The 20,059-nt window shown below is 36.7% G+C and overlaps 1 protein-coding gene across 2 annotated transcripts in view; it reads left to right on the top strand.

Annotated features, from left to right (window-relative positions):
• CARMIL1 (capping protein regulator and myosin 1 linker 1) overlaps nt 1-20,059 on the top strand; it is a 130,332-nt gene that overhangs the window by 79,700 nt on the left and 30,573 nt on the right. For both annotated transcript variants that reach the window (XM_087707362.1, XM_087707363.1), the window contains 12 exons: nt 1,018-1,099; nt 2,519-2,618; nt 2,718-2,772; nt 6,366-6,538; nt 7,714-7,782; nt 12,833-12,926; nt 13,880-13,978; nt 14,445-14,573; nt 14,745-14,876; nt 16,540-16,715; nt 17,753-17,840; nt 19,554-19,703. In XM_087707362.1, the coding sequence (XP_087563488.1) occupies nt 1,018-1,099; nt 2,519-2,618; nt 2,718-2,772; nt 6,366-6,538; nt 7,714-7,782; nt 12,833-12,926; nt 13,880-13,978; nt 14,445-14,573; nt 14,745-14,876; nt 16,540-16,715; nt 17,753-17,840; nt 19,554-19,703 (1,347 nt within the window). The remainder of the gene's footprint in view (nt 1-1,017; nt 1,100-2,518; nt 2,619-2,717; nt 2,773-6,365; nt 6,539-7,713; nt 7,783-12,832; nt 12,927-13,879; nt 13,979-14,444; nt 14,574-14,744; nt 14,877-16,539; nt 16,716-17,752; nt 17,841-19,553; nt 19,704-20,059) is intronic.

Below are 20,059 nucleotides of genomic sequence, written 5' to 3'. Positions count from 1 at the left end.
TCAGGACTTTGACTTGGCCATTCTAAAGCATTAACTTTCCCCTGCTCTAACCATTATTTGGTAGTATGATTGTGTGTTTTGGGTCACTGCCTTGTTGCATGACCCACATTTTCTTGAACTCCAATTCCTGCCTAGATTCCCTGACTTTTTCCTATAGAATCTGCTGGTACAATTCAGAATTCATACATCTGTTAATGATGATAAGCTGTCCTGGTCCAGAGGCAGCAAAGCAAGCCCAAATCATGAAATTGCCATCACCATGTTTCATAGATGGGGCAAAGTTATTATGCTGGAATGCATTGTTTGCCTTTTGCCAAACATAACACTTTATATTCAAGCCAAAAGTTCTGTTTTGGTCTCATTCATCCAAATCCTTCCAATAGCCATCTGGCTTATTCACATGGCCTTTTGCAAACTGTAGACTGGCAGCAATGTTCTTTTGGGAGAGTACTAGCTTTCTCCTTGCAACCCTGCCATGCACACGCACACCATGGTTGTTCTCAGTTCTTCTGACGGTGGTCTCATGAACACTGATATTTCCTAATACAAGAGTGGCTTTTATTTTCTTCAGTGAAGTGAAGTGCACTTCAGAGTTTACTGCAATATTGTATGGCTCTACTTGTTCTCTTTTTGTTGTTTCAATTGACTAAGTGTCAAGTCAGCAGCTTGGTGGCCAAGAGTCATGTAGAGTATAATTAAATCTTGATTAAAGAGATTTTAAAACCTTGGGAATTGGTATGTAAACACAAACCTGAATGTTGTTTAAATCAGGAGACCATTGGAATATCTTTGAGAGCAGTGGTAAACTTTCTTTAAAAAGGATATTACTTAAGAGGACAATTTTTAATCAGTGTTTATAATTTGTAATATATGTGCCTTATTTAACGTCAAATGGGTTAAACCACATATTAACAATTAATAGATATATGAACTACCGAAGCATATTTGTAATATTTCCGCCAGTTGTTCCCCATTGTTTAGCTGCTAAATTATCTAATATTTTCTTTTTTCCTCCAGCTAAGATCAGCTGGTGCGCAGGTTTTAGAAGGATGCATAGCAGAAATTCATAACATTGCCAGCCTTGATATTTCAGACAATGGTAAGGTAGCATATTCACGGTGATTCAAGTTCTGTACAGAGAGAAAACTGTTTAAAGAAAACAAATCATATGAAGTAATTGTTTTGACATCAAGCAAAATGGTTCTAGTTGATAAAACCTTTTGTGGTTTGCAAAACAGTTAAAAGAGTTTGTCAAAATGCAGGATACTAATATCTTGGTGCACTTGTTCAATATAAACTAAATACCATAAATCACAATGGATAATTTTTAGGCAGTTCTTATGCGACAGTTTAGAAACTACTGTATTTTTCAGAGTATAAGACACACCTTTTCCCTCAAAAAAGAGGATGAAAATCTGGGTGCATCTTATATACTGAATACTGCATTTTTTGCCTCCCGAAACCCCACCCCTTCACCAACATGGCCATGCATAGCCTTTAGGAGGCTTTCAGAGTGCTCCTGGGGGCTGGGGAGGGCAGAAATGAATAAAAAACGGGCCATTTTTACGGGGGGCACCCCCCAGGAGCACTCTACAAGCCTTCTAAATGCTATTCATGCCCTATTTTTTTTAAAAACAGACCCATTTTTTCGAACAGGCCATTTTTGGGAGGTCTGCAGAGTGTAAAAACTTTTTTTTTAATTTGCCTCTTCAAAATCTTGCTGTGTCTTATATTCCGAAAAATATGATATGTGTGTGGAATTAAATTGTCTATTTCCTAGTAGTGAATATGTTATGATTAAGCATACTATATAAATGCCTAGTGTAATCCGGTACATCTTAGAAAGAAATGGTATACAGCCATGATGGCGAACCTATGGCACATGTGTCACAGGTGGCACGCAGAGCCCTCTCTGTGCACACACACGAATACCTCCCACCGGCCAGCTGATTTTTGGGTCTCGCATGTGAGGGGGCTAGGGCGCTTGCGGGAGACATGCACACATGTGGGGGAGGGCAGGGGGATCACACACACATGTGCGGGGATCCCCCCCGCATGGACCATTTTTGGTCCCAGGAGGCTACAGGGAGGCCTACTAGGCCCAAAACAGGATGCGGGGAAGTCATGCACATGGGGGTGGGGAGTGTCGTATATGCATTGTATTATGGGTGCATGCATGCATGTGCATATGTGTGCTTTTGGCACATGTGTGTGCTCTTTTAGCATGCGACAACAAAAAGGTTAGCCATCACTGATATAGAGTTTCAAATTTGTCCTCCTGGATCAAGAATCTCATTGAAATCAGTTGGACTCGAATACAGAGATGTTGTAGTTCAGCAGCTTAATGACTTCCAACTCTGTTTTTCTCTGTTAATCTACTGTGTGTCAACAAACAACTTTACTATTGGAAACAGGGTCATATGATCTAATTTTAGTTGGTTAATTCAAATTCATTTGCAAAAAGTACTTTATTTTGAAACATTATTTTAATTTTACATTTCAAACTAATTCTTAACAGGCCTAGAGTCTGATCTTTCAACACTTATAATCTGGCTTAGTAAAAATCGATCAATAAGACACTTGGCATTGGGCAAAAATTTTAACAACATGAAATCCAAGTAAGATTTTTATTTTTATTTTTTTATTAAAAATAATATAAAAAAATATAAGACAAGTAAGCAATTTCACTTTTTTCTCTTGCTTACTGCCTTCTTCAGAAATCTGTCTCCTGTACTTGATAATTTAGTACAGATGATTCAAGATGAAGATTCAGTAAGTATTTTTATTATTTAATGTCATCTAAGGAATCATAGCATATCACTGAATTTTATTAAACTATCAAATTATGTGAAAATATTGCTCATATGAATTTATCATTTCAAATTTATATAAAAAATAGGAAGTTGGCTGTTCTAAAAGGTATTATTTTAACATATAAAATTTTAAGAATCTGTATTTCATTTTATGTAGCATAACAATCTTTGAAGGTTAATAGAAAATAATGTTTAAATATTCCTGTCCTTTCTTTTAACTTGCAACATCAACCAATACTTCATTTTTTGGGTTTATTTCTTGTCATTAAATGGTACTATTTGCCTGATATGTGAGAAGAATTTTGTTATTTGATTGCTGATAATCAAAATACATGTCAGACAAGATTTAGTTTGTGATAAAATGATTTGAGCCAATGCAGATAAGGAGGCAGGAATATTATATGTGTTCTCCACCTTTTAGTTATTTATTTTTTTAAAAAGACAGGATACAGATACTGTAGATACAGTACCTACACAGTACTGTAGATACTGTGACCTACAGATGATGGGTCACAGTACCCATCAACTGTGATATACAATCTTGAATAAACTAAAAGCTTATTATATACACTTTATACATTAATGTGAACAATAATGTGCATATAGCTGTCTTGTGATGAGCCTTTAAAGATTTGATATGAGAGGCAGTTTTATTATTAGGTAGATGTAATATGAACGTTGTGGTTGAATCCTTTCATTCTGAAATGCCACATTTTTCCTCCAGCCATGTGCTGCATCTATACTAGTGATATCCGTGTTCATTTGGTAATTTATTTAAGGAGTAATATTCCTAATCCAAATAATATTTATTTAGATGTGCAGTACACTGATTTTGATTTTAGTTCTTCCCCAGAAACAGTCATTTTTAACTTCTAGCACTCTTCTCTAATTTATCAAATCAGTATGATCAGAGAATATGTTCAAGGCCCAAGTAAATGCCTATTATGATTTAAACTCAATTAACCTGTAGGTGACCAGAGTAACTAATCCTGTTTTGGGGGAAAGAGAACCAGATAATGGAGGACATGGTGATCTTTCAGGATAGCAAATGTGGATCAGTCAGCATTAATGTCCAGAGATATATAGAAGCAGAGAAAACTTGTTAAAAAATAGACATGTAGGATTGTAGAAAAAAAGAGCATATATTGAAAGATCTATGTAATATTGGGGAGGGGGGATCAAAACTGATCACATATACACTTTCCATAATGAGAGTGAAGTCTACATTTTCGACTCACGTTTTTTCATGTTTAAATGTGCTTTGCCATGTGCAGTAAACACATTCTGCTGCACTCATTGAAAGAGGAACCTCTTACTATTTATTTTGGAAGCATCTCAGTTAAACTTCTATCATTTCCAAATACTATAGCAATCTGAAGCTAATCCTTTCTCAATTATGTACCAAGAAGCATTTAGAGATTAGGCAAATGAATGTTGCTGTCATTTAAACCAGTGGCAACTTTAAGACTTGTGGCTGGCTGAGGAACTCTGGGAGTTGAATTCCACAGGTCTTAAAGTTGCCAAGGTTAGAGACCACTGGTTTAAACTACAATGTCTGCATTTCTGTATCAAGTATAGGCATTTCAGTTATACAGTTGCAATCCACTGGGTTTCTAATTTGCATGCTGTTCCAAGTTAGTTTCTAATAACTGACTTAAAGGTTACATAGAAGCAGCAAGAGGTAGCATTCTTTCTTTAGGCTATCAGAAAAACCTGCAACAATCCTGTTTTTTTTTTTTAATTTGGTGCCAATTTAGTTGTATTACTATGGCATGTGATGTTTGGGGGGAAAATAACTCCTCTTTATTACTGTTGCTCTTTTCAGTATTTGCACTGGATTTTCAGACATTTGTTATTATGCAGTAAGCAGTGCGCCCTGCCACATTTAAAACACATCTAGGCAACCAGTCTAGTGTGCTTTCCTTCAGTGCATGAAACATTATTAAATATATCAGCATACTTTTTTTAATTTGCTTTGTCTTCATAGCTGGTTTTTATTCTACTAGTAACTTAGTTAGTGGTAATGCCGTAGCAGATTAAGATGCACTGATTGCTAGATTTCTGTGACAGTGGAAAAACACCTTCCAATTTCTCGTAGATTGGGGCTACAATTGGGGAGGACACCGTTTTTGATCGACAAATAAAGCAGTGTGTTTAGCCGTGTGTCAGGACCTTTAAATATAAGTAATGTTCTTGCAATTTTGGTGCAACCTGCCTGTCAAGAATAAAAAGTGCATCAGGCAGGTCATTTTAGAGCGCTATTGTCTAATACTTATAGCCATGGTACAGCTTTATTAGGAGACCTTTATTCATCTTATAAATATCTGTGAGGCAATAAATGCCCTCTCCATTCTCCAGAGGGTTTCAGAAAAGCAGTTTTGGTCTAGTGGTTAAGGCACTAGACTACGAACCTGGAGACTGTGAGTTTTAGTTCACTATAGGCCTGGGCGACTTGGGCCAGTCACTCTCTCTCAGCCCAAATCACCTCACAGGTTGTTATGAGGAAAATAGGAGGAGGAAGGAGTATTGGATATGTTTACCAGCTGTTGTTTATAAAAATAATAAAGGCGCGTGCGCACACACACACACACAAACACACTTCTTGCCCTGCACATCAAGCACCGTTTGACAAGTAGGTCACTATAGGAGACAGCGATGCTAGAAGAAACAATAGTCCAGTGTCTTTCTGAGGCCTCTCAGGCCCCTTGCAACCATCCCTTTAGACAAGTCCTGGTCTACTTCTTTCTCCAGTGATATACAGTTAGATGCTGCTATGTTGTTTCTCCTATTACAATAACACAAACTAAAATAGCCATAGAAGAAAATCAGCAACTAGAAAAGAGGAGGCGGCTTGTAACTGGGTATATTCCAGCCTTTTGGGAATCAGCTTGGTTGCTGCCAAAACCATGTAAATTTTGCTAATAGCAATGCTTGCTTTGGAGAAAAAAAGCAGACATTATTAAAACACCAGATTAGAAAAATAAAAGTTACAAGGCCTTAGGGTATGGCTTGGGAATAAGAGCAAGACTGCAGCATTTAAACATGTTTTTAAAAGAATGGTTAATGAGTTATTTTCAGACCTAATTAAAGAAGAATTATATTTGTTCTTTTTGGTCTGGGTTCATTCATTCATAAAGCTTGTGAATGAGACTTCTGTTGTTGCAATCCACACATAATTGGGGCTGAACAATGTAGTCATACAAGCTGCCTATGAGATTAAGTTTGCTAACTTCAAGATAAATGTGATCTTAATTATTAATTAATTACTTTAAAAGCCCTCATAACAATTCAAATGTGACATATTTATTATAACAAATAATTTGGGAACACACTGCAATTCATCAAGTTAAACAGGTTTGTGTTTTATATATAATCTAACACAATATTATAGTCACCATTTTTTTCTTGACTACTTGTTCTGTATTTTATTTTTATATTATTTGTCGGACATTATTGGGGATGTCATGCACATCTAATTGGATTCTTTTTTTCAATTGATCTGAGATTTTGAAAAGAGATTTTAAAAAGTTATTTTATCTGCTTATTTCCCAGCCTTTGCAGTCTCTCTCTCTAGCAGATTCTAAACTGAAAACAGAGATTACTATCATTATCAATGCATTGGGCAGCAATACATCCCTTACAAAAATTGATATCAGTGGAAATGCTATGGGCGACATGAGTGCAAAGATGCTTGCAAAGGCTCTTCAGATAAACACCAAACTCAGGTATTGAATATCTATATTACCATAATTGCCATCATAATTATCACTCAATATATATGTCCTGTTTTTCTGCTTATGTAAGGATTCACAGCAATAAAATAACACATAAAACACCAATGAAATCAATATAATTGCTTTTCAAAAATGCAGTACTTTAACTTTTAGTTAATTTATATTCCAAGAATCCAGACACTTGTCAAAACCCCGTGTTTGTTTTCTAATTGCTAGTTGAAACAATGCACATGATACTCCAGTTTGGAAAAAAATAAATTGTGATTTAGTCCTTAGCAACTCCTTTTGGTTTTCATTTCCCCTTCCATTCAAAAGATCTACCCTGGATTGGTTTTGTAATCATGGCCTCATAATTTTATTTGGATTGTAGGATGAGAAATATTGCTTAGTTAAGGTAAATTTGAATAAACCAGCACAGAAAAGTTTTAAGCACTGGCCATTTACTCCTCTGTTTTCCTATGTATAAGAAAACAATGAGTTTGGGGATTATTTGTGCCTATCCCCTATAACAACTAATTTAATTTAGGACACCATTACAAATAATCCTTTGAGCAGGTTTGTGTTTGGAGAATGAATGAGTAAAGGATTACTTTCTCCTGTTTGTGTGATCTCAGTACAGTATTTATCATGAGAAAAGACACTTGGCATCCTCTCTTCAAATGAAGCCCATCAAGTATCTTCTAAGTTCAGGAGCTTTTTGAGTTCTATAGAACAGTGGTCTCCAACCTTGGCAACTTTAAGACTTGTGGACTTCAACTCCCAGAGTTCCTCAGCCAGCTTTGCTGGCTGAGGAACTCTGGGAGTTGAAGTCCACAGGTCTTAAAGTTGCCAAGGTTGGAGACCACTGCTATAGAAAGCTTTTCCTATTGAGGCGCACCAGGATCAAACACTGCTTATTTTTAAGCCAGTAATTTGTTTTGGCATCTCTTTGGTTTCCAGAGATGTTTAAAATGATAATCATCCTTGTTGGTTTTTATTTCTTTGGAGATTTTTTGTTGCCTCTTTATTTTAACTCAATATTATGCTTTCATTAGAAAAAAAATATTTTACTTTTTATTGCACTATTTCTCCCAACTCAGATATTGCAAATACTTGTGTAACATTAATGCATGTATGGTGTTTTCAACATTTTCATCAGTCAATCCCTAATTTCTGTTTTCATACAGAACTGTTATATGGGACAAAAACAACATCACTGCTCAGGGATTCCAGGATATAGCTGTGGCACTGGAAAAGTAAGTTCTGTGTGGCTCTCTGTTAGAATTCCCACAAATGTAGATAGAATAGTTTTGAACCCATGATAATTCATGTTATGAAATTACCACTAAGAAGACCTTTTGCTGTCTTCCTCCTACTACTGCATACAAGGCACACCCAGCTTGGCCCTACACGAGGAAGCTGCTGGCTGCACTAGGCCTTCTTCCTGAGACCACATGTACCCTTTTCCAAATGGTGAGCAGGCTTCTGACACCTTCCGGAATCTCACAAGAAGGTCACACGCCATTTGGAGAAGGATGCATGCAGCCTCATGAAAAAGGCCTGGCATAAACAACAGTTGCCTCACATCAGATCAGACTCACCAGCAGTAGGAGGAAGAAGACAGTGAGGATTGACTGGGGACAGCAGAGTTGGTAGTACATAAGGCGGCTTGGACTTTGTGCTGTGTTGTTTGGGTAACTGGCCTCTACTTCAATCAAGTGCCACCACTGCCTAGAGGTGCCACTGTGCAGGGTGGTCAAAAGAATAGAGATAAGGGGGGGAAATAGGTGAGCAGGTGGGAGTCCAAGAGGGTGCAGTCCCTTACCTTGCCCAGGTTCAAGGCTTGTGAGGGGGGGGGGAATCAAAACAGGAGAGGCTTGGATCAGATGGGACGTTGCCTAATGACCAGTGAGATTCACTCAAAAATAGCAATGGTGACTAACAGGATTGCTGTTGTTTAGTGATGCAGTCATGTGATTTCATATGTTACAATCACATTGTGGTTAGCGACAGATATTCTGGTACCAGTTACTGTTTTTAAAAAATTTACTTCCCGTTGCAGAACTACCTGTATCAATAAATAATATTTTTAATCCTAAAGTAAATTTGCCAATTTTGTGAATTTAAAATTAAAACCTAGTCCCAATTTATTTATCAAAGCATTTAATCTACACAGGACAATGGCTGACTTTAAGGGGGGGGGGGGAGAATTACTTTACAGTCTGACAACATACATCTTGCTGAGAGAAAAAGCTCATTAGCATCCTGTTTCAAATCTTGATCTTTTCCTTTGACCTGCCAAGATAAATAAAAAAGGAGCTGAGAAGGAATGTCAGAAAGCGGAAATGTTGGTAGCTATGATTTTATGAAGATGACAGCTCTAGTTATATTCCGTATTGGACACTTCTAGTACTAGAGTCATTGCTGGAACTCATTTGTTTTGCTAAAGTGCTAAACTGAGAAATTGTCACCCACTGTCGATGTTGGAATAAATGGTTGCATTTCATACTATATAGATTTAACTTTAATTAAAACATATTCTTTAACATATATCCCAGCAAAATTATGTACATTGCTCATTATTCTGTTCTTAAAATAAGAAGCATTATCTGTAGAAATAACTTAACCCATTCCAAACAACAAATAAGAAACATACCGTATTTTCACGACCATAAGCCGCACTGAAAATCCTAAAATTTGATCAAAAAACGGCAGTGCGGCTTATAACCCGATGCGCTTTATGTATGGAAAAAGATCGAAAATCTCTCCCTCCCGATTTTACGCTCAAACTTGAAGCTCGCAAGCGAATGACCGCGCGCAGCCACGCACACGTCCCTCTGGTCTCTCCCTCTCAATTTTACGCTCAAACTGGAAGCTCTCCCACACGTCCCTCTGGTCTCTCCCTCTGAATTTTACGCTCAAACTGGAAGCTCTCGCACACGTCCCTCTGGTCTCTCCCTCTCAATTTTACGCTCAAACTGGAAGCTCTCCCACACGTCCCTCTGGTCTCTCCCTCTCAATTTTACGCTCAAACTGGAAGCTCTCCCACACGTCCCTCTGGTCTCTCCCTCTCAATTTGCAAGCAAATGACCGCGCGCAGGCACGCACACCTCCCTCGTGTGGGAGAGCTTCCAGTTTGAGCGTAAAATTGAGAGGGAGAGACCCGAGGGACGTGTGGGAGAGCTTCCAGTTTGAGCGTAAAATTGAGAGGGAGAGACCCGAGGGACGTGTGGGAGAGCTTCCAGTTTCAGCGTAAAATTGAGAGGGAGAGACCAGAGGGATGTGTGGGAGAGCTTCTAGTTTGAGTGTAAAATTGAGAGGGAGAGACCAGAGGGACGTGTGCGAGAGCTTCCAGTTTGAGCGTAAAATTCAGAGGGAGAGACCAGAGGGACGTGTGGGAGAGCTTCCAGTTTGAGCGTAAAATTGAGAGGGAGAGACCAGAGGGACGTGTGGGAGAGCTTCCAGTTTGAGCGTAAAATTGAGAGGGAGAGACCAGAGGGACGTGTGGGAGAGCTTCCAGTTTGAGCGTAAAATCAAGAGGGAGATTCAGATTCAGTTCGTGGGAGATATTTGGTGCGCTTCTTTGAAAATCTCCCTCCTAATTCTGCCCAACGCCTCCCCGACCTTACTGGACGAACGGTGCGGGGGTGTGTGTATCATGTAGTGCGGAGTGCGAGGAGTGGCAGATGTTGCAAAAAAAACGTGCGGCTTATAACCCGGTGCGCTTTATATATGAAAAAAGTTTGAAAAATTAACGTTAACTGATACTGCGGCTTATAATCCGGTGCGGCTTTTGGTCGTGAAAATACGGTAACCATTTCATTTGTACAGGTGAAACTCGAAAAATTAGAATATCGTGGAAAAGTTCATTCATTTCAGTAATGCAACTTAAAAGGTGAAACTAATATATGAGATAGACTCATTACATGCAAAGCAAGATAGTTCAAGCCGTGATTTGGCGTAATTGTGATGATTATGGCTTACAGCTCAAGAAAACCCCAAATCCACAACCTCAGAAAATTAGAATATTGTGAAACGGTGCAATATTCTAGGCTCAAAGTGCCCCACTCTTATCAGCTAATTAAGCCATAACACCTGCAAAGGGTTCCTGAGCTTTTAAATGGTCTCTCTGTCTGGTTCAGTAGGAATCACAATCATGGGAAAGACTGCTGACCTGACAGTTGTGCAGAAAACCATCATTGACACCCTCCATAAGGAGGGAAAGCCTCAAAAGGTAATTGCAAAAGAAGTTGGATGTTCCCAAAGTGCTGTATCAAAGCACATTAATAGAAAGTTATGTGGAAGGGAAAAGTGTGGAAGAAAAAGGTGCACAAGCAGCAAGGATGACCGTAGCCTGGAGGGGATTGTCAGGAAAAGGCCATTCAAAAGTGTTGGGGACTTTCACAAGGAGTGAAGCTGGAGTTAGTGCATCAAGAACCACCACACACAGCCAGATCTTGGACATGGCCTTCAAATGTCATATTCCTGTTGTCAAGCCGCTCCTGAACAACAAACGACATCAGAAGCGTCTTACCTGGGCTACAGAAAAACATATCTGGTCTGTTGCTCAGTGGTCCAAAGTCCTCTTTTCTGATGAGAGCAATTTTTGCATCTCATTTGGAAACCAAGCACCCAGAGTAAGGAGGAAGAATGGAGAGGCACACACTGCAAGATGCTTGAAGTCCAGTGTGAAGTTTCCACAGTCTGTGTTGATTTGGGGAGCTATGTCATCTGCTGGTGTTGGTCCAGTGTGCTTCATTAAGTCCAGGGTCAACGCAGCCGTCTACCAGGAGATTTTGGAGCACTTCATGCTTCCTTCCGCAGACGAGCTTTATGGGGATGCTGACTTAATTTTCCAGCAGGACTTAGCACCTGCCCACACTGCCAAAAGCACCAAAACCTCGTTCAATGACCGTGGGATTACTGTGCTTGATTGGCCAGCAAACTTGCCTGACCTAAACCCCATAAATAATCTATGGGGCATTGCCAAGAGAAAGATGAGAGACGTGAGACCGAACAATGCAGAAGAATTGAAGGCCGCTATTAAAACACCCTGGTCTTCCATAATATCTCAGAAGTGCCCCAGGCTGAAAGCTTCCATGCCATGCTGCATTGAGGCAGTAATTGCTGCAAAAGTGGTCCAAACCAAGTACTGAGTACATATGCATGCTTATACTTTTCAGAGGCCCGATATTGTTCTATATACAATCCTTGTTTTATTGATTACATGTAATATTCTAATTTTCTGAGATTATGGATTTGGGGTTTTCATGAGCTGTAAGCCATAATCATAACAATTATGACAAATCACAGCTTGAACTATCTTGCTTTGCATGTAATAAGTCTATCTCATATATTAGTTTCACCTTTTATGTTGCATTACTGAAATAAATGAACTTTTGCACGATATTCTAATTTTTTGAGTTTTACCTGTAATATCAAAATCACTGATATTGGGTTTTTAAAACTGTATTCTTATAGACATCTATACAACAGTGTAAAGAAAACAAAGAGCATCTCATGCTGGTTACTTTATTCAATAAAATATGATCTATTGATCATTATATTGCCAGAGCAAAATGCATCAAATATATACTGAGAAATACTATGTGAAATACTATGAGTGCTATGATGGAAATGTTCAAAAGGAACTTTCCAAGGGTATATTGATTGTGTAGCTACTTCTTTAGTTGTTTATATGAAGTCTTATTTAAACAAGGGTGCATTTTCAAGTTAGGACCACAAAAAAATCAACTAGTCTAAACTAGTTTAATATAACCCAATTTTTAAAATGGGTTAATCATAGTTTTAGATTACTTCCATTTTCAAATATTTTTCAGCAGTTTCATTTTCAGATTATACTTGTATTAAAAGCCTAAGGTTAAATAGTTTATTGGTAAAGCTATAGCACATTTCAGTAATATTACAGCAAGAGCCAGTATTGAATTTGGACTCAGAAGATTCAAGTTCCAATCCCAAGTCAATCACGGGCCCACTGTGCCATTGCCATTGCCTCTCAAGCTATTCTCTCTCAGGGAACTGTAATTCTGAACCTAAATTTGGGGGAGATTCTTGCCTGAAAGACAAAGGGAAGGTTATAAAGATATCTAAATGGAGCATTAATTTATGAGTTTAAACATTTTATTGTAACATTGATTCAATTATATTTTAATGTGACAGAAGATAAAACACAAGCTGATTATCATATGTATACATATACAGCAAAAGGATAAGAATACATACAAGAACATGCTAAGTAATTATTTCTTTTGTGCATCTAATTTTTCTGTTTACATTTTTTAAAAGAAACTATACCTTAAGATTCATGCCTATACCTGTGAATGATGCTTCACAAGCACTTAAAACAAATCCTGAGAAAACAGAAGAAGCACTTCAAAAGGTATTTCCTACATTTATTGATATATGTCAAGCGCAGGGGAAATTTGGAGATTCAGGCAGTTCAAATGAGTATAAATATTTATTGCAAGCTTAAGACCAAGTAACAGTCAAAGGAATTGAGCAGAGATAAGAAAGGCATTTAAGGTAGCCTGGGCTTCAATCTCTTGTGGGCATGCAGGGACTCATGACATGATGTGTTTGACCCCTCCCTCAGGCTCAGCCTGATCATCTCCTACATATAAATTGAAGTGGACAAATGAAAACAAAGTTGGATTTTCATGATTGCTGTAACAAATTCTCGAATTGTCTTGCTGAAGCCCACACTCACCTACACTTAGGAACAGATAATGAAGAATCACCATGATATGGAGATGTGTTTCTTCTAAATTAGGCATGGAAAGTGAGAATAGAAGCAGTGACAAAATTATAAACACATGCCATATACGCTTTAGCATTAAAATATTTTATGTGCTAACTGAGATCAATAAAAAGGGGTTATTTTGAGTTGTTTAGAATATGAGATGTAACTTCTGTATGGGAAACATTATGACAGTAAATTATTCACTGAGGTTTTTTGCTTTGATTTTGCTAAGTTCCTCAGAACGTTCTAGCATTAAGCAGATCACTGTGTATTCTTTCTAGAAAATAGTATATTTTTTGTTGATATAGTAAAGTTTTGATAATTAATCTGAAATAAGTGTTATATAATATAAGTTGCATTGATTTCAGTTAACATTATAAAATAATATACCAAGAATTGAGTTTCAGTCCTTGAAGAAAAACTAAGGCCAATACTGATGACTTTGAAATCAGCATTACTGAATTCAGCGGAATGTACTTTTGATTATGCAAGCTATATGATTTTATGGTTAAGCACTATTTCTATATTAACATCCTTTTCTCACGTAATTTTTAAAATCCAAGCTTTTATCTGACTTTAATTTCTGCTCTTAGATAGAAAATTATTTGCTTCGAAATCATGAAACCCGAAAATATCTACAAGAGCAAGCATACAGACTACAGCAGAGCATAGTTACTAGCACAACACAACAGGTACCAGTTGTTTTCTCTTTTATGATTAATAAAATTTTCAGTGGTTGGATTCAGAGGTGCCCTTCCATTCACAGGAGAGGTTTGCATTTTGAAAAGGCATCCCATAAATAGCATAGGATAAAGGCAATTCTTATAGATTTCCCCAGGTAGCCTTCTCTGTTACTTCCCTGCACTGCCAAAAGACCCTCAACTCTATGGAAATGGGAGGAATCATGAGGGAATCATGTTATATATTTCAAAAAATAGGCCCTGTAATATTTCTCTGTAATGAATAACAAAAAGTAGTAGAAAGAACTCAGAACCTCATAAATACGTGAACATATATTATTTGGTTTTATATTTATTTGAATGTGCAATCTCCCAAGGCATCTAAGAGATTTATTCATTGTTATTTTATCAGTTAGCTTTATCTCCTTTTTCTGTGTGTGTAAGTATTTCTTTCCTTTCCCATTTTATTCTTGTGTAGATGATAGACAGAATATGTGTCAAAGTACAAGATCATCTCAACTCTTTAAGAAATTGTGGAATTGACACAATACAAGAGGATCTGAAATCAGCTGAAAGACTTATGAAGGACGCTAAGAATTCTAAAACAGTAAGAGATCACAGATATTTATAATGCTAAGGTTCTAATGCCATTAGAATAAGTAATACTATTAAAACTTCAACCTCTAAACTTTTCTGAATTTAAACAAGTACATTAAATCTGTGCTTGTTAAGTCATGGTAGATATTAATAGTAGCTCTGTTGTGTGTATTTTTTACAGTTATTACCAAACCTGTATCATCTTGGTGGAGCTTCATGGGCAGCAGCAAATGGTTCATTATCCAATCCAATTCAGGAGATCCTAGAATCTATGGCTGGGGAAGTTACAAAGGTTGTTGATGATCAGCTCAAGGTATTAATGACTAAAAAATGTTATCCTAAAATGAAATGTGGGGAGCATTCTAAAGAGGAAGGGAACCAACTTAGTTTTCCTTTATCTGTCATGGATAACCTGTAGGTTAAACACAGAACATCATAGCCAATCCTGCTGCTCCAAGGTTATTTGGAAGCACAATTTATTTACATTTTAATAATTAAAAAAAATGAAAGAGAACAAAGTGTCTTAAGATTCTGGTAGTTTAATGCACATATTTTTCTTTTTTTAAACCTAACCTCTCACTCAACAAAAAAGTTTTTTCCCTTTAAAATATGGTTGTCCAACCTTTTGGCTTACTTGAGGCCCATTGAGTGAAGAGGAATTATCTTGCATATAAAATATAAAATATAGTTAATTTATATAAATCATGTAATACAAGTAGTTCTTGACTTATAACCATTCATTTAGTGACTATTTGAAGTTACAATGACACTGAAAAAGTGACTTATCACTATTTTTCACACTTATAACCTTTGCAGCATCCTCATGGTCACATCAGAATTCAGACACTTGACAACTGACTCATATTTGCAGCAATTGCAGCGCCCCAAGGTCATGTGATAACCTTTTGTGACCTTCTGACAATGGGGAAGCCAGAGTCATTTAACAACCATGTTAACAACTGCAGTGATTCACTGAACAACTATGGCAAGAAAGATCATAAAATGGGGTAAAAGTCACTCAACTACCATCTCACTTAGCAACAGAAATTTTGGGCTCAATTGCAGTTGTAAGTCAAGGACTACATGTAATGTTAAAAGTTTACAATCTTGTGCGGCTGCATTACTAGCTGTCCAGGGCCGCATGTGGCCCATGAGCCTCAGGTTGGACACACCTGCTTTAAAAGATAAATAATAAAAGCACATTTTACTGCTTTATATTCTGCCCCTGATGAAAAAGGATAAAAATATTGGTCCCAATAGGATTATCACAAAGTTGACCAAGCATTTTATTGTAAAGCTGTCACTTCTAATGTGCAATGGACTTTCAAATGTGATCACAATATGATGAATTGTAACTTCAAAACACACCCAATTGAAAGTTGCCTATTCCCATAGAGACCTAAGCCCATAGATTGAAACTTGTATCCCACTTGTATCCACTTGTATCTGGTGGGTCCTGCTTACCCATTCAAGATGTTAAGCTATGATGCTAGTTTTTATTGTCCAAGGCACTGGACAAGGTCAGGTGGTGCCCATTATGCTGAACCTAACTTTTAATTGTGCAATTTCTGTCACACCATGTGCAATTTCCCAACATTTCCTTGTCTATCTTAATAAAGCCTCTAGGTCTTTATTCTTGAAGACTAAGATTTCATCTTGTCTCTCACTTCAGTCTACCCCATCTGGCTCTTTGTAGGAATCTGATAAGCAGTTCTTTATAACTTTGCCTACTATTTTTAGAATAGCTTTTCACCCTAACTTTTAAGTTTTCATAAGGGAAAGTGACTCTTGTCAAGCCAATTGAGTATAAACTTAGTACTAAAGGATATTATTGAATTCTCTTAACAGTCTTCATAATTTGTTTTGTAATTTTGGATTACAAAACACAGTGCACATGGTGTTATAAATGACATACTTCTGTGGTTCCTGTAAAAAAAATTTTTTTTAAGTTTGCTTCCCATTGCTTTCTCCTGCAGACACTGCTTGAGTCAATGGTAGATGCAGCTGAAAACCTGTGTCCAAGTGCAATGAAGAAAGCACATATAAGGCAAGACTTGATTGAGGCATGTACTGAAAAAATTTCCATTCCTCGGACCTTTGTTAAAAATGTCCTTTTGGAGCAGTCGGGAATGGATATCCTTAATAAAATTAGGTGAGCCAAACTACTTTCTAGATTCATCTATAGACTGAGTGTATAACTTAATTTGTTTAAGAAAACCTACTACTTCCTTGAACAATTACTTTAATATAACAATCCTAATCTTTAAAAACTGTTCCCATCTTTTTCAGACAAAAAAAGCCTTTTTTTGGCTTCAGCTTAAAATTTTATTTTTTAATTATGATTTTTTAAAAGCAAATTAAAATACTAAAGGTCATGAGAGGGGGAGATATTTCCACTACTCACTAAGAGTCAAACTGGATTCATGAGAGTTTAATTATAAACAACACTTTTTATTAACAAAGAGTTGTTATAATTAATTATGGGTAAATTGCCTGTATTTGTACCATGTGGTTATAGTGTGGCATTTTGTTCATTTAAATACTACTACTAAAACAAATGGATAATTGTGTCTCCCCCCTCCCCCAATTTTAATAGTCTTAGACTCTCACCAAGAAAATGAAGTACTTAAGCTATTGTTGATGTAAATACAAGTAATTCAATTCAGTTTAGGTTGTTTGCTCATTATATATTAAAATAATTTGCAATCATAAAATAATGAGTGATAATAATATAGCAGTAATTTATTTTCCTGTACAAATAAATGACTATGAAAAAGAGGAATGAAATATATTTAGGATTTAATCCATAATATACTTAGATTTTTTAAGCAGCCTAGCTTCTGTTAGAGTTGGCAGTTGTAATAAGTTAAATAAATGAATTGAAAAAAGGTGAACACACCAGATTTATTAAAGTGATTGTAGCATATGTTTTATCATATGCTATAGCTTACATTCATTAATCACCCTTGTGTTTTAAACCTCAATATCATTTGATGAGACTTAATGCAACATTCTTTTTCTCTTCTCTAAGATCGATAATTATTTTTGAAATTTTTATGTTATTTGAATATTCTTATATATTTTTAGATAACCAAGGATATCTAGCTAATGCATACATCATATAACCTGTAATATAAATTTTCTACTGTAAAATCATATTTTGTATTCTCATTTTCCATTTTTGCATAGTGAAGTAAAGCTGACAGTTGCTTCGTTTCTCTCAGATCGAATAGTAGATGAGATCCTTGATGCTCTGTCTCATTGTCATCATAAACTGGTATGCATTTATACAATCTCATATATTTAAGTTGATTCTACAGTTCAGTATGATTTGCTTGCTTCAGTACATTCATCTGCCCTATTCAAGAAGAATGCCTATATAGATCTATCTGTATCTTTCTATTTACACTGAATGAGATAGCTACACTCAATGTAATAACATAAGAAGGTGAATCCTATGAAAAAATAGTTTATCTTGATGTCAAACTGACACAAACTGAAATATTTCTTTAATATTACCTGACAAATTTAATAGGTTACTGGTCAGAGCTAAACATGGTCAAGTTTACACATTGGCTTTCAGGAAAACTGATATTAATAAAAAAATGCAATATGCTAATATAGAAGGCAAGTTTGGAAGAGCAAATTCTGGATAGTTAATCTCATTAAAGCATAAATAAATGCAATGTACAATCATAGTACCGGAGATAATGTAATATTAATGCATATGAAAAAGATCTCAGAAACCTAATTGATTTTAAGCAGCGAAATAATTAACCATTATAGCATACAGTATATAAAAATATATTAATGCAATTTTAGGCTGCATTACTAGAAGGGTTTCTGTTCTGACCCCCCCCCCTCCCTACAGTGAGTCACGCCGACACAAGGTTACTGTTAGCCAATTTATTCACAGTAATTACTCACAGACAAGACTTTGGCAGCAACCCAGACTCCCACAGATAAGAAATACACACAAGAGCTTCTCCAGCTTTAGTAAAACGGTTGTGTCCTGCAAAAGGTCTCCTCCCAAAGTCTCTTCTTATATACACTCTCGGGAGGAGCCTAATCACAACTACCTGGGCCCGATTATCTTCTATGTCTCCATAATTGCTGCCGGCGCTTATCTGCCCATCTTTGCCTGGTGTCCAGGACCAACTCCCTTTGCTCCTCCCCACTGCTCCAGGGCCTGACGTCTTCACCACTGCTCCAGGGCCTGACGTCAGGGACAAACTCCCATTGGCTTTCACCGCTGCTCCATGCCTCAGGTGCCTCCTGGTGGCCAACCAGGCTCTCTGGTCCCTGCTCAGAGTCTGAACCCTGCCCAGGGTCCTCCACATCGTCCAGAGCCGACTCATAGGGTCCCTCACTATCGGAGTCTGTTGGCAGCTCCAATGGCTCCTGCTGGGCCACAACAGGTTTCTAAATGTTAGGGAGTAATAGTTTTATACTTGTAATTTTGGATTATATACTTTAGAAAACATGACTATATATCCAACATACAGGTAATAAGGAGAAGATCAGTTGTACAGAAAGGAAATATTATGAAGAAGTTGATAAATTACAGAAAAGTTTGAGTTTAGGATATAAGCATTTTTAGGATATAAGCATATACCTGAACATCTGTAACATTTAAACTTGTTTTCAGAAAGCTGAGAAGATAGGATTGGGTTAAGTTACATGAGCCCTGAGTTCAAATGGGAGAAGCTTCTTGTAAGAACAATATGACAGTGATGGTTTATGGCAATTGCTCTGCTTTGCTAGAAGCCATTGAAATTTGAACAGCCCAGCTTTGCAAATAACTCTTAATTCTGAATTCCAAAGCATCCAACAAGGTGTCTGATAAATGGTCTTCAAGCCCATCTCATTTTTGCAGCAGGTTAATTGTATGTCTAATACGCTTGTATTCATTGGGAACTTTTATTTAGAAATATTTATTATTGATATTTCTGTTTTATAAAGAATGCTTTCACTATAACCTTTCCTCTAGGCTGATCATTTGACCAGGCGAGGTAAACCCTTGCCTCACCAGGAATCATTGGACATTGAGTTAGCAGAGGATAAATCTACTAAACGATCTATCATTACAGTTGAGGAGCTAACTGAACTGGAACGTTTTGAAGACCTAGATACATGTATGGTAAGACATCTGTAATCTTTGCCTAAATCTCTTAAACTTTCTAGCTCATTCAGACACCCACTTTTCAACATAGAAATATACTATAGCAATTATAAAAAAAAGTTATAGATAAATAGATGATAACTTTTTTTTCGTATTTACTTTCCTAAATGTTTATGGTATTTGGTACATTACCATTTATCATATATCTGAATGTTGACATCTTAGTATTGATTGCCTCCAGAAATTAGTTCATATTATTTTCAATATATGTTGATTTAAGTGGACCTAACTTTTTGTATGTTTATAAAAGTTATCACCCAAATATTGGTAATTTGTTATTAGAAATCCTTATAAATCCTAACTGTGGTTATTTT

Source organism: Thamnophis sirtalis, unplaced genomic scaffold (assembly GCF_051295495.1).
Source record: "Thamnophis sirtalis isolate CommonGarterSnake01/CBP01778 unplaced genomic scaffold, rThaSir2_p1.2 scaffold_2, whole genome shotgun sequence".
Classification (NCBI taxonomy): domain Eukaryota; kingdom Metazoa; phylum Chordata; class Lepidosauria; order Squamata; family Natricidae; genus Thamnophis; species Thamnophis sirtalis.
The sequence above is the reverse complement of the archived record's forward strand: the minus strand, read 5'-3'. Positions and strand labels throughout refer to the sequence as shown.